This window comes from Phocoena phocoena, chromosome X, assembly GCF_963924675.1.
Source record: "Phocoena phocoena chromosome X, mPhoPho1.1, whole genome shotgun sequence".
NCBI lineage: Eukaryota > Metazoa > Chordata > Mammalia > Artiodactyla > Phocoenidae > Phocoena > Phocoena phocoena.
In genome coordinates this window covers 46,978,127-46,991,413 of record NC_089240.1, presented here as the reverse complement: position 1 = coordinate 46,991,413, position 13,287 = coordinate 46,978,127, and the positions used below count along the sequence as shown (strand labels likewise).

Below are 13,287 nucleotides of genomic sequence, written 5' to 3'. Positions count from 1 at the left end.
GGGCCACACCCCTTGTGGGTCCTCCACACATACATCTGAAACCTTTTCCTTCCTAGTTCAACGACCGCCTCCTTTACTGTGTGCCCAGGCTGCGGCTCCTTGGCCAGAAGTTTAGCGTGCGGGCACGCATCGATGTAGATGGCATGGAGGTGAGCACCAGGAGGTGGGAAATGGGGACCTGGAGTGGGGCCTTGGTGCTGGGAGGAACAAAGACATTCTGACTTTGACCCCAAGTGTGTGCATATGTGCAGAGGGCGAGGGCCCTGTAGAGCTCAGTAGGCCTCACCAAGCCCCTTTCTGTCTCCATTCAGCTAAAGGAAAGCTCCAACCTCAATCTGCCTCGGACCTTCCTGGTGTCAGGAAAGCAGCGGTCCCTGGAGCTCCAGGCCAGGTACTTGCCCTTGCCTGTATCTTCCCTCCAGCCCCCTCTTCCCTTCAGATATGCTGAGGCACTCTAGGCCTAGTGCCAGGGCAGAGGCTACCTCCCTAGAGGAGAGATTGTTCCAGAGAAAGGGTGGGTACCTTCCCCAAAGATGCTTGCTCTTCTGATGGGTTTTGTTAGAGGAGAGGGAAGAATGAGATAGTAAACCAAACATAAATAACAACAGCACAAATAGTTTATTGTAGATTCAGAGATTTAAGAGAAATAACAACCAAATGCAATGCTTGGTCCATGATAGGAGTCTGATTTGAGAAAAACAGCCCTAAAAGACATTTGCAAGACAACAGGGAAAATCCTAACTGTGAACTGGGCATCAGCTATCAGGGAATTATTGCTAACTTTCTCAGGTGTGATAATGGTATAGGAGGATATAGGAGAATGGCCTTGTTTTTTGTTTTTGTTTTTCCTTGCGGTACGCGGGCCTCTCACTGCTGTGGCCTCTCCCGTTGCGGAGCACAGGCTCCGGATGCGCAGGCTCAGCGGCCATGGCTCACGGGCCTAGCCGCTCCGCAGCATGTGGGATCTTCCCGGACCGGGGCACGAACCCATGTCCCCTGCATCGGCAGGCGGACTCACAACCACCGCACCACCAGGGAAGCCTCAGGGCCTTGTTTTTTGGTGATGCATGATGATGATTTAGTATCATGATATCTGTAACTTATTTTTAAATGATTTATCAACCAAAAAATATATACATATACACACATATCTACGTATATAAATATATATTAATATATACATATATATGAAATAAATATAGCAAAATATTTTTAAAATTTGCATCTATATAGTGGGTATATATTTAATGTACTTGTGTTATCCTATCTACTTTTCTGTATGCCTGAAACTTTTCATAATAAGAAAATTTTAAATAATAACAAATTTTAAAATAATGCCTAGCTATTTAACAAAGGGGCCTTCATATCCATTCTCTACTTGAATGATAATAATAATAGTTCACATTTAATGAAGACTTGCTCTTATGCCAGGCACAGTTTTTGTTTTGTTTTGTTTTAATTTTTATTTATTTATGTCTGTGTTGGGTCTTCGTTGCAGTGCACGAGCTTCTCATTGCTGTGGCTTCTCTTGTTGCAGAGCACGGGCTCTAGGTGTATGGGCTCCAGTAGTTGTGGCACACGGGCTCAGTAGTTGTGGCTCACAGGCTCTAGAGAGCAGGCTCAGTAGTTGTGGCGCACGGGCTTAGTTGCTCCGCGGCATGTGGGATCTTCCCGGACCAGGGCTCGAACCTGTGTCCTCTGCATTGGCAGGCGGATTCTTAACCACTGTGCCACCAGGGAAGTCCCTGCCAGGCACAGTTTTAAGTTGATTTTAACTTAAACATTTTAAGTTTAAATTGACTAGTCAGATTCTTAAAACAATCCTTGAAGTAGCCACTGTTACCATCAACCTCACTTTACAGATGAGGAAACTGAGGCACAGAAGAGTTATGCACCTTGCCCAAGATCCCACAGCTAAAAAGAAGCAGAGCAGGAATTGGAGCTCATGCTGCCTTCTGAGGGCCCAGGTGATAGGGTATTGAGGCCATGGTCAGGGCCAGCGAGTGGATGCATATGGGTAGATGATCTGCTTCTGACAGGCTGCAAGGAATTAAGAAATGAGAGTCAGAACCCTCATTGCTGGAACTGTGTGGAGGCAGGAGAGAGAGATGAATGTGGGCTAGAGGGTGTCGTCCTGGAAGATGAGAGAAGGGAGTTAGGTTTGATGCTCTGAGAGACTGAGAGAGCATCTCAGAGGCCTGTGGCCAGGAAAGTGAGAACAAAGGTGACAACGGGCACTTCCAGGGGAGGGCAGGTGTGGGGCCTAGTCAGGCCTCAGCAGAGCCTAAGTGATAAGTCACGTGGCTGGGATGAGTCGTCTGCTGGGAGGCTGGGAAGGAGGGGGCTGCAGAGGGATGCTGGGCCCAGAAGGGTGCACCGAGCAGTGTAGGGTTTCCTCCTAGTGGCAAAGGGAAGGCATGGAGCATTTACTTTGCAGTTGCTTTTACTGCCCTTTAAAATGTTGTTTTTAATGAAAAATTTCAAATATCCAGAAAAGTAGTAATACAACAAATACCCATGTGCCCACCATTTAGACAACTGATTCTCAACTTTGGTGACACAGGAATCAGCTGAGGAGCTTTTAAAAAATACTGATGTCTGGGACCCACCCCTGGAGACTTTGGTTTAATATGTCTGGGGTATAGCCTGAACATGGGGAGTTTTAAAAGCTCCCCAGATGATTTTAATGTGTGCACCAGGGTTTAGAACCACTGACTTAGGAATCAGTATATATTTTTGCCTTCCTTCCCCAACTCTCTGGTCTGCCCTGCAGTCTCCAAGGCCTCCACCCTGGTGCAGGCCCATCAACTGCTCACTAGGAGTAGGACCAGCTTCATGGCTGACTCCTGCCTGGCCTCTTCTAATTTTTAGTTGCTCCGTGGCATGTGGGAGCCTGCCTTCTTTTTTTTAAAATCCAAACAAATTTAATAAGTACCATATCTAATGACTTTATCAATATCACCAGATATATGGTTGATATAAAAATTAATTGTATTTCTACATACTAGCAACAATTAGAAAATAAAACTAGAAAAATAATGTTCTTTACAATCATATCAAAAGTATCAAATACCTAGAAACAAATTTAATGAAATAGTTTCAAGACCTGTGCCCTGAAAGCCGTAAAATTTTGCTGAGAGACATTTAAAAGGAACTAAATAAATGAGAGATTTATCGTTTCATGTACTGAAATATTCAATATTGCTAGGACTATGATGATCTCAAATTGATCTACAGCTTCAGTTCCAATCAAAATCTCAGTAGATTTTTTTGTGTGTAAAAGTTGACATACTGATTCTAAATATATACGGAAATGCAACGAACCTAGCACAGCCGGACCAATCTTGATGACAAAGTTTGAAGATTTACATTACCAGATTTCAAGACTTAGCAGAAAACTACTAAAAAGTGTTTTATGGCAGAAGGATATAAATTAGACAGACTGAACAGTCCAAAAATAGATGCATACATATATGGACACTTAAAGACAAAAGCAGTAAATACAGTTCATGAGGGAAATTATGTAGAGAAATTAGATATCTCTATGGAACAATATGAAGCAGCCATATAAACTTTGATGGATAATAACATACTATTTAAAGCTTAAACAAAAAGCAACTCACACTGATTGAGCACCTAGTTTATCAAGGATTGTGCTGGGAACTTTACAGATCACCTCAGCCCCATTTTCCTTCTGTCACGGCACTGATCCCCCTGTATTGTCCCTGTCTCCCCCTCTAGACCGTGAGCTCCTTCCCTGATGGTAGGGTCCTCTCTGAGGCCCAAGTTCCTAGCACAGGGTCTGGAGAGTATTAATAACTGTTGAATAAATAAACTCAGATAGGTTATATGACTTGCCTAAGGTCACAAGTGATAAGTGAAGGAGAAGAGGGTCAAACGCACGTCTTTCCAACTCCAAAACACCTGCTCTTTACCACTACAATTGCTTTTGGTTGGCCTGCCTAACCCAACATCTTTCTTTCCCCCTGCCCCCACCACCTTCCCTACCCAAGGACTGAGGAGGAGAAGAAAGACTGGGTCCAGGTAACATCCAAGAAGGCTTTGTGGTAGGGGGCTGGAAGAGTATTAACAGGTCTTCAAGGGGGTGGTGGGCTCTCCCCTAAAATTCACATCTCACCAGAATGGGCCTGGACACCTGCCTTCCAATAAACTTTACCATCCCCATTTTACAGATAAGCAAACTGAGGTCCAGAGGTTAAGCAGAAACTAACCAATTCTTCCTTTAGAAAGCTGGCTCCTCTGAGAGTGTAACCCCAGTGAGTTAAGCCCTGTAAAACCTTAATCCCAGATAGTAATAGCCAGGAAGGCCTTTTGTGGTTTTTCAGCCCCTGATCCCCCTCCCCCACTTCACAAATATAAGAACTGAGACCTGGATTTGGGAAGGGACTTGCCCAAGGTCATACACCTAGCAAGGGGTAGAGCTGGGCCTAGAACCTAACTTTTCTGACTCCAAGCTAGGTTATAGGAAGGTTGAGGTAAGGGTGGAAATGGGTGAGTTTTGAGGTGTTCTGACCTCTTCTTACACCTCCTCCCAGGCCATCAACTCTACCCTCCTGAAGCATGAACAGACGCTGGAGACCTTCAAACTGTTGAACTCCACAAACAGGGAAGATGAAGACACACCCCCCAACTCTCCGGTAAGAGTCCCCACCCCCTCCTCCTGCACCGGGACCCCCTCCGGGCCTCCAGGTGCCCACCTTACCTTGTGATGCTCCTCTCCCCTTCCCAGAGGGTAAAGACCAGAGAGGCAGTGCATGACCTCAGAAGCACAGTCTTCTTTTGGTAGAGCCACAGAGAAATCATTGGGCAAACAATGCTCAGAAAGTAGACGTGACTGGTCGTCAGTCGCACAGTGAGGTAGAGCAGAGCCAGGACTCAAAGGCAGGTCTTCTGAATGTATCTGCTGCCTCCCAGTGATGATCCAAGCCTTGGGGCAGGGGCAGGGGCAGGGGCAAGGGCTGGATGGACTGGACTGGGGAGTAGCTGTCTCTGACCTGAGCCCTGGCCCTCTCTCCAGAATGTGGATCTTGGGAAGCGGGCACCTACGCCCATCCGGGAAAAGGAAGTCACCATGTGCATGCGCTGCCAGGAGCCCTTCAATTCCATCACCAAACGCAGGCACCACTGCAAGGCCTGCGGGCATGTGAGTGCTGGGAGGCAGGGGCAGAGCTAGGGAGGAGACAGGCTGGCAGCCCAAAGGCCCACTTCTAAATGGGCACTCTCTAAGTGGGGGGAGGCTGTGAGTCTGCTGTGGGAGTTGGTACACTGAAGGGGAAGGCCCGTTGGAATCAGGCTGTTCTTACCCACTTGCCACCCCAGGTGGTTTGTGGGAAGTGCTCTGAGTTCCGGGCCCGCCTTGTCTATGACAACAACCGCTCCAACCGTGTGTGCACTGACTGCTACGTGGCCTTGCATGGGGTGCCCGGGAGCAGCCCAGCCTGCAGCCAGCATACACCCCAGCGCCGGAGGTCCATCCTGGAGGTAAGAGCCAAGCCCCCCAACTAACCCACCCACACTGACCACATGGGCCCCAGCCACCCACGCAGTGGTGGCTGAGGCCTGGGCATCTCTGAAATCGTAGTACCGTGTGTATCCACTGAACAAGTGACCCAGGCTTGGAGTGAGTAAAATGAGTATGAGTGAATGAAAGAGTAATTTTTATTTAAGTGCTTTATTCTTCACAGTAACTTACCTATCAATGCTATTCCTATTCCTGTTTTACAAATGAGGAAACTGAGGCCCTGGGAGGTTATTTGCCCATGTTACACAGTGAGTGGCAGCTTTCTTATTACAAAGCAGGATATATGCACTGAAGAAAGTTAGACAATATAAACAAAAATACCATATTCCTTTGACCCAGAGATTACCACCATTAATGCTTATGCTTCCTATCTTTCTAGATGCACGCACATACACACACTTTTGCTTTTTAAATTGAGGTATTTATTTTATTTAACACTTAAAGAAAGCCAACTCTGTGCCAGGCACTCTTCTAAGCGCTTTGTATGTATTAATTCATTTAATCCTTACAACAGCCCTATATGCTCTCCTTCCAAGTCAATATATTTCCATCTAGGGCTGGGATTCTCGGACTGACTGCCTTACCCACCCACCCAACCCCTTAACCACAACGCTAGGTTGCTTCTCGCTGAGTGCAGGGAATGCATGTGATGAAAGATGAAAAAAAAAGATGAAGTGTAAATGCATAAATGACTTGAGGAATAAATGGACTGATGGAAGAATGCCTGACTGGCATTTAGGTGCCCCCACTGAGAGCTACACACCCCTCCCAGCAACTCTTAGAGGCAGCAGCCATGGCCCAAATCTGGCAGACAAGCCTGGCTTTGAATCTCGACTCTGACTGAGTGACAAGGGGCAAATCACTCCTATCACCTGAGCTTCAGCATCCTCCTCTGAGACATGGAAATAGCAATGCCTATGCTGAGGGGGTGTTGAAGCCAAGAGGAGCCAGGCTAGGCCTCCTATCAACATTGATGCCCCCCATGTCTCTGGCCACAGAAACAGGCCTCAGTGGCTGCGGAGAACAGCGTCATCTGCAGCTTCCTGCACTACATGGAGAAGGGCGGGAAAGGCTGGCACAAGGCCTGGTTTGTGGTCCCTGAGAACGAACCCTTGGTGCTGTACATCTACGGAGCCCCTCAGGTGTGCATCCTACTCCTTTGGGTCCTTTCAGCCACCTGGCAAAACCAGGCTGCCCTCCTTTCACCTGAGTCCTTCACCTCTCCTTGACCTTGGAGGATAGGGTGAACCTAAGGAGAAATCAGAAGCCCCCACCCTTGTGAGACAAAGACTGGCTAGAGACAAGGAGTGGCTGTGGGTCAACTTATGCAGAGAAAAGTTGGTGACTTGTGGGAGGGCTAGCTTCTTGGAGGAAGCTGTAGTGGAGACAAGGCACTGCTTAATCCAATTTGGAGTGGGGAAGATGCAGATGGGGGGCAACAGCCCAAAGGCTGGAAAACATTATATGCTAAAGAGACTAGCCCACCTGGTTTGGGGTGTGGAAGGAAAGAGGTATTTGAACCAGCCTGCGTTCTAGCCCCAGTTCAGACATTTTCCTGTTGCTCAGTGAAGCCACGTAAGGTTCTTGAGCAAGGGAAGAAAAAGAGGGGTTTAGCAGATACAAAACCAGTGAGAAGCCCAACCCCTAGGTGACCCCTGGCTTTGTCCCTGTTCCCCAGGATGTGAAAGCCCAGCGCAGCCTGCCCCTCATTGGCTTTGAGGTGGGGCCTCCTGAGGCTGGGGAACGGCCTGACAGACGGCATGTCTTCAAGATCACCCAGAGCCACCTGAGCTGGTACTTCAGTCCTGAGACAGAGGAGCTGCAGCGGCGCTGGATGGCTGTGCTCGGCCGGGCAGGCCGTGGGGACACGTTCTGCCCAGGGCCCACACTGTCTGAGGACAGAGAGATGGAGGAGGCACCAGTGGCAGCTTCAGGAGCTATGGCGGAACCCTCCGAAGCCCCCCAGACCCGAGACAAGACCTAGAGGGTTTGTGGGTAACTGGGGCCCCCTGCCCCACACTCTAGCTGCCCATGTCCAATTGAGGGCCCCAGCCCGCTCTCTCCCAGCTCAGTCAATACTTGAACTCCCATCATGGGCACTTTCAATCCTGAATGCTGGGTCTTGGGTTTTTTAATTCATCTTTTCACAAAACCTGGGCTTTTAAAACAAATATTCCTACAGTGATGTTAATTTTTTTTAAACCCTGTCCTCCAGGGAGGGTGGGAGCTGTTGCTAGACCTGCCTGAATTAGGCCATTTCCCCCCAACCCCTCAATACCCTACAGATCCTGCCTCCACCCAATTCCCCCCAAAGCACCAGAGGCAGGAGATCTGGATTCAAGTGCCAGCTCTGCCACTGACCCCATGGTCCTGGCCCACCCCTGCTCCCTCAACCAGTGTCTTCACATGTATGATGCTACATGGGGTGGTGACCTCCTGCCTCTCCCACGGCTTACAGCTTCTACCTGGCCCCAGGCTACCCAGTATTTTATCGTCCAGACCCATGGCAGGGCCACGGGGCAGGACAGGGGAACAGGGGGGAGGACAATGAATACTCTTTGTTTTGTTTTTTAAAGAAAAATACAGTTTATTTCAGGCTTACGGAAACGTTCAGAGCGCTGCTGTGCTCCATTCGTCCGTTTGTTTGTCCAAAGTACCAGGCTGCTGGGGTGGGCCCAGAAACTGCTCCCTTGCTGAGCTCTGAAGCTCAGCTCCCAGAAGGCTGATTCCAAGACTACTCACAGGTCAAGCCACAAATTAAACAATAAGGTATTATTTATTGAGGTCTTAAGCCTCATCCCTGGACTTCAATGGGATGAGGAGTTTGAAAAGAGGTTGAAGGAGACAGAAAACAAAGCCCCAGGTCCCCCGAGCTCACTGCCTAGACAAGGTCTTAGACATCCTGAAGGAGCCCAGGGCTGGACACTGGGCTGCAGGAAGGAAGCATTCCTGGGAGATTCCAGTTTCTGGGCAGGGGCATACAGCTGCTCTGTGTGGGGGCAGGGGGAAGCGAGGGAGAGGTACCACAGCTACTTCTGTTCACATCATCAACTAACCTCTCTTCCATGAGCAAGCTCATCTTAACATTCCTTACCCAGCGGGAATACTGGTTCTCCTGTTGGTCCTCTCCCTTCATACATCCACCTGCCTACTACCAGCCAGCGTTTAGCTTTTCCTCTAGTCACGCCCATACCCACTCATCCCTCCCTCTTCACACTGACTGCACCCAAGTGGCACTTTGCTGGGAAACCAGGCCTCATCACTCAGACCACCCCAAGACCAAAGACCCTTGGGCTCTTCTTCCCTGGAAGGAGCTGGACAGGGGAATGGGAGAGGGTGGAGATGGGGTAACCAGTCCAGAGGTCCATGACCCTCCAAAAAACCCCTACAAACAAGCCCCAAACAACTAGCAAACAAGGACCCAGACTATTTCCAGCCCCACTCATTTCTTTCTCCGGACAATGGTCCAGCCATCCTCCACTATCTCCTCTTCCTTAATAGTCTGGGAGTCTGGACCAGGCTGGGGGCAGACCCCATGTGTAGCTGCCCCATCATTCGTAGCTGCGACCTGGAGGAGAAATACAAGAGAGAGCTAAATACAACACCTCCCAACTGTGGCCAATGGAGACCCAGGCTCTCCCAGCTTTGCCAGGACTGGCTGTGTGACCTTAGGAAAGTTTCCTGCCCTCTCTGGATAATACAACCACCACCACCATCACCACCACCCCCATCACTTCCCTGTGAAACTAGCTGATCTTCCAGAAGACTGAAAATATCTGCATCTCCACACCCAAGAGGCACCCCCTTCACCTCCATCTCCTCCACGCTGTTTGCATCATCATCCTCATCAGTCTCTCTGGCTGTCGTCAGTGCGGTGGCTCTGACCTTGCACTTTCTTTGGGTGATGAGAGAGGCCATCTCCTTCAGAGCAGCCCTATCACCCCTCTGGAAGTGGTGGAACATGGTCTGTAGCTGCTGGCTCACCTACCAAGAAAACATTCAACCAGCTTGGATTTTCTAGAGAACCTACAATACAACCAGCCCGTGTTTGCAGCAAGAGTGGGGAGGGGTCCGGAATTTTCCAGAAGAGAATGGGGCTCTTTCCTCTCCAAGGAGTTCACTAATGAAGCAACCACATATGAAGGGCTCAGTAAGGGTCTGAAGCATGGAAGGAGGGCCTCCTAGCAGGGAAGGCACTAGAACTGGGTTTGAAAGATGGAAGATGTAAAAAGGGAAGGCAATCCCAGCGGGGGCAGTAATGTTAACCAGAGCAGGGGTGGAAATGTACCTGGCCTGATGTGTCCTTGAGATGGGGTGACGAACAGACCTAGCTGAGAATGATGTATAGAGAGAAATAGAAGAGGCAAGATTTGAAAAGCCTGGGAAGACTAGACTCAGGCAATAGGGAGTCATAGAACGTTCTTGCACAGGACTCAAGAAAAGAATGGTTACAGCCAAGAGTATTGGTCTAAAACAGACAGCTAGGGAGAAGAAAGGCTGCAGGCAGGGAGACAGCAGTTGTATCCACGATATGCTCACCTGGGGCAGACTCCCATCCTCCACAACTGTATCAAACTCGTTTGTCATTAGCTCCCCGAGGAAGTCCTCCACCTCATCTAGCTCCAAGTCAGCTGAGTAGGAAAGGATAGGGTCCTCTGATCAAAGACCAGCCAACTTCATCACCCATGCCCACTACCCTTCAATACCTACTTAGTGGATCCACATCTGGTTGGTGGGTAAAGGTTCAGTGAGCCTTTTATTTGCTAAAGTGCTCTACTTTCCAGGTTTTAACATGATTTTTAAAAAGAAAAAACCAAACACTAAATAAAATACCTAATTTCGAATCTCCTGCATTCTACTAAGCCCTCTATTCCTGCAGCATTCCATCCACACTTGCCGTCTTTCATCTGGCCTATTTTAACCGGCCTCCTCTCTGTGTGACCTTAAGCATGTGACTGACTCATCTCCAAGCCTCAGTTTTCTCATCTGCAAAGTGATGTTAATAGTAACCTCCTTGAAGGTCTGTTATGAGAAGTCACCCAAACAATGCCTAGCACAGGGGAGACCCATAATCCATGTTCACTTCCATCACTCAAGGGCTGAAGTTTTTGAAATGTAGAGACTCTTCCCAGCTGTGGTTCCACCGACACAGGAGGCCATAGACCAATGGCATAGGTAAGAAGAAATGGATGTAAGTACTTGCCACAATGAAATCATCACAGCCTTGACCTAACATCCTATCGTGTTACTTTGGCTAAGACTCTTGGCTTCAGTTACCTTATAGGCCCATGCTCTACTTTTTCTGAATTAGAGAATAACTCAAGAAAGTCTTCCACAAAGCTCCTTGCTCTCTCTTCCCTCTGGGAGAGCTCATTCACCCCCTTGGCTTTCCCTAACACTCTAATATCCCCCAAATCTGTCTCCAACCCAGACTACTCTCCACCTGTTTCACAGGTGGCTCAGACCCTCCATATCCAAAGCCAGATTCATCATCTTACCCTGCAAACCTACTTCTCATTCCCCAGCGTTCTTCTATACCATGAAAGGCACCTAAGCCACCCAGCGACTCAAACCTGAAACCTGCCCCCCTTCCCCTCCCCCTCTACAGCCAAACAATTTCCTTAGGGCCACGCCTTCTTTTCCATGACTACTGCCAGTGCCCTAGTTCAGGCCTCATCATTTTCTAGTCAGAAACAGCTTCCTCATCAGTCTTTCCCTCTCCAGTCCATGCTCCACAGTGACTACTTTCTAGCCAGAAAACCCCATCGTTTTAGATCCTGCTCATGAATTTTTAATCACCTACTGCAGTGTTTCATGTTCGGCTTCTGAGAAATAACTGTCCTGCTGGGTTTTAAGGGAAGCTATTCACAGAAAACTAATGGGAACCAAAGGTAAACAGCTTTCTTTTTGGTGATTCTTAACCTTATCCAAGCCTTTAATATGTTAATGATTACTGTGACTCTTAAGTAAGAAACTGAAGAAAAGAGCTTTTCTTATATCATTTGACTGGAGAAGGTTTTTCTTCGCTGAACATCTAACAGAACTAGTCTTCCAACGCATGCATTTTGGCAAACACTAGCTTAAAGGACAAAAATCAAAGGCCCGTAAGACCTTCCATGTCTCACCCCTTTCCAGGGTCCTCTCCAACCCCCATTCTCCACCACTTCTCCCTTCCACACACCCACAAGCGCACACACACCGTTACTCTAACACTGAGCTCCCCACCACTTTCCAAATATAACACATAATCTCCTCATACCACAGGACTTATTTTTGAGTGCTGCTCTCTCTGCCTCCCCCACCTAGTTAACTCCTTCTCATCCCTTAAGATTCAGCCCAATCACCACCACCCCCTAACGATCTCCAAAAGACGCCTCCTTCCCAGTCTCACATTACCCAAGCACCGAGCTCCTCTTCACTAGAACACCTATCACCCTATGTGTAAACGCCTATTTACTTATCTGGATCCCTCACTAGATGGTAAACTTCCTTGAGAGAAAGGACACTGCCTACTGTCATCTTCAAGACTAAAAAACTATATGAAAAATTCTGTAAAAATCATACTTTGCAAAAGACTCCCTGCAGGGCCCCTTATTCTTAACGACCCTCAACACACACCAAAGATGTAGATCTCTGCTGTCCAAAAAGTCAAATGTGGTTACTGAGCACTTAAAGTGTGGCTAGGCCAAAAACATGAGATGTGCTAAAACTGAAAAATACCCACCAGATTTTGAAAACGTAATGCTAAAAAAATGTAAAACATCTCATTAATAATGTTTTATACTGACTACATGTCGAAGTATTTTGGATATGTTGAGTTGAATAATATTAATTTCATCTGCTTCTTTTTACTTTATTAAAGTGGCTGCTGAAAAATGTTTAATTACGTGATGCGACTAGCATTGTATTTCTATTGGACTGCGCTGGTGGATACTTTTATATCCATTTTACAAATTATGAAACTGAGTCTCAGGGGAGTAAACCGATTTGTCCAGCCTGATACCCTGAGTCAATGGCACGGCCCGTAAGGCATTCGAACTCAGGATTCTGACTCCAAAGCCTGCATTCATTCCACCTCGCCCTCAGGTACCAACCGACAATTGCTCAAGAGGAAGTGCCGACTCACTAGGATCGGCCTCCTCCTTCCCACGCCCCACAGAGACACGTCCTAGCGCCTCACATTCACTCACCATTGCGGAAGAAGTACTCCTCCACTGCACCCCCCAGCCACTCAGCCTTCTCCTGGCTGTGCACACCCCCGAAGCCGTTCTCCACAGCGATCTGCGAACACAGGCCCAAGCCCACCACGTCAGCCCGGGAGCCGGCCTACGGGAGCGCAGGAGGCCGCTGCTTACACCGCCCAACCAAGCCTCCGGCGGCTCGCCGGACCAACTCCTGTTGTGCCCCGGTCGTTAACCTTTGTCCCAGCCGCGGCCCCGCTCACCTGCAAGGCGGGCCAGGCCTCCAGCGCCGCGCGGACAGCAACCCCGAAGAGCGCTCGCAAATCTTCAGCAGCGCCCGCCATCATCCGGCCGCGGAGCGTGTGACGTCCAGGCGGGCCAATACCAGCGCAGCACCGCCCAGGCAGAAGGAGTCGGAAGCCGAGCCTGAGAACGCAGATTCGCCTTTCCGCAGACCTGGCAGCAAGACTAGAGCAATAGAAAAGTCTGTCGAGCAATCGATGACACCACTGCAGTCACTCACATGTAATAAATCTAAGGAAGCCAGGAGGGGAGGGCGGCTGA

The 13,287-nt window shown here is 48.6% G+C and overlaps 2 protein-coding genes across 3 annotated transcripts in view; one reads left to right on the top strand and one right to left on the bottom strand.

Moving 5' to 3' along the window:
- FGD1 (FYVE, RhoGEF and PH domain containing 1) overlaps positions 1 to 8,143 on the top strand; it is a 36,096-nt gene extending 27,953 nt beyond the window's left edge. The window contains exons 11-18 of the mRNA XM_065901252.1: positions 57 to 149; positions 312 to 391; positions 4,014 to 4,044; positions 4,557 to 4,658; positions 5,039 to 5,164; positions 5,341 to 5,502; positions 6,541 to 6,684; positions 7,221 to 8,143. Of these exons, the coding sequence (XP_065757324.1) occupies positions 57 to 149; positions 312 to 391; positions 4,014 to 4,044; positions 4,557 to 4,658; positions 5,039 to 5,164; positions 5,341 to 5,502; positions 6,541 to 6,684; positions 7,221 to 7,526 (1,044 nt within the window). The 3' untranslated portion in view covers positions 7,527 to 8,143. The remainder of the gene's footprint in view (positions 1 to 56; positions 150 to 311; positions 392 to 4,013; positions 4,045 to 4,556; positions 4,659 to 5,038; positions 5,165 to 5,340; positions 5,503 to 6,540; positions 6,685 to 7,220) is intronic.
- TSR2 (TSR2 ribosome maturation factor) lies at positions 8,109 to 13,075 on the bottom strand. 2 transcript variants are annotated; one of them, XM_065901253.1, is made up of 5 exons: positions 12,987 to 13,075; positions 12,733 to 12,823; positions 10,082 to 10,173; positions 9,353 to 9,526; positions 8,109 to 9,110 (listed from the first exon to the last, which is right to left on the bottom strand). In XM_065901253.1, exons 1-5 carry the CDS (start codon positions 13,068 to 13,070, stop codon positions 8,985 to 8,987), a joined length of 567 nt encoding a protein of 188 aa, XP_065757325.1. In that variant the 5' UTR covers positions 13,071 to 13,075; the 3' UTR covers positions 8,109 to 8,984. The 2 variants fall into 2 exon arrangements, with proteins under 2 accessions (XP_065757325.1, XP_065757326.1); XM_065901254.1 differs by having other exon boundaries at positions 8,985 to 9,110; positions 9,353 to 9,517; positions 12,987 to 13,067.
- Between the last annotated feature and the right edge of the window lie 212 nt (positions 13,076 to 13,287).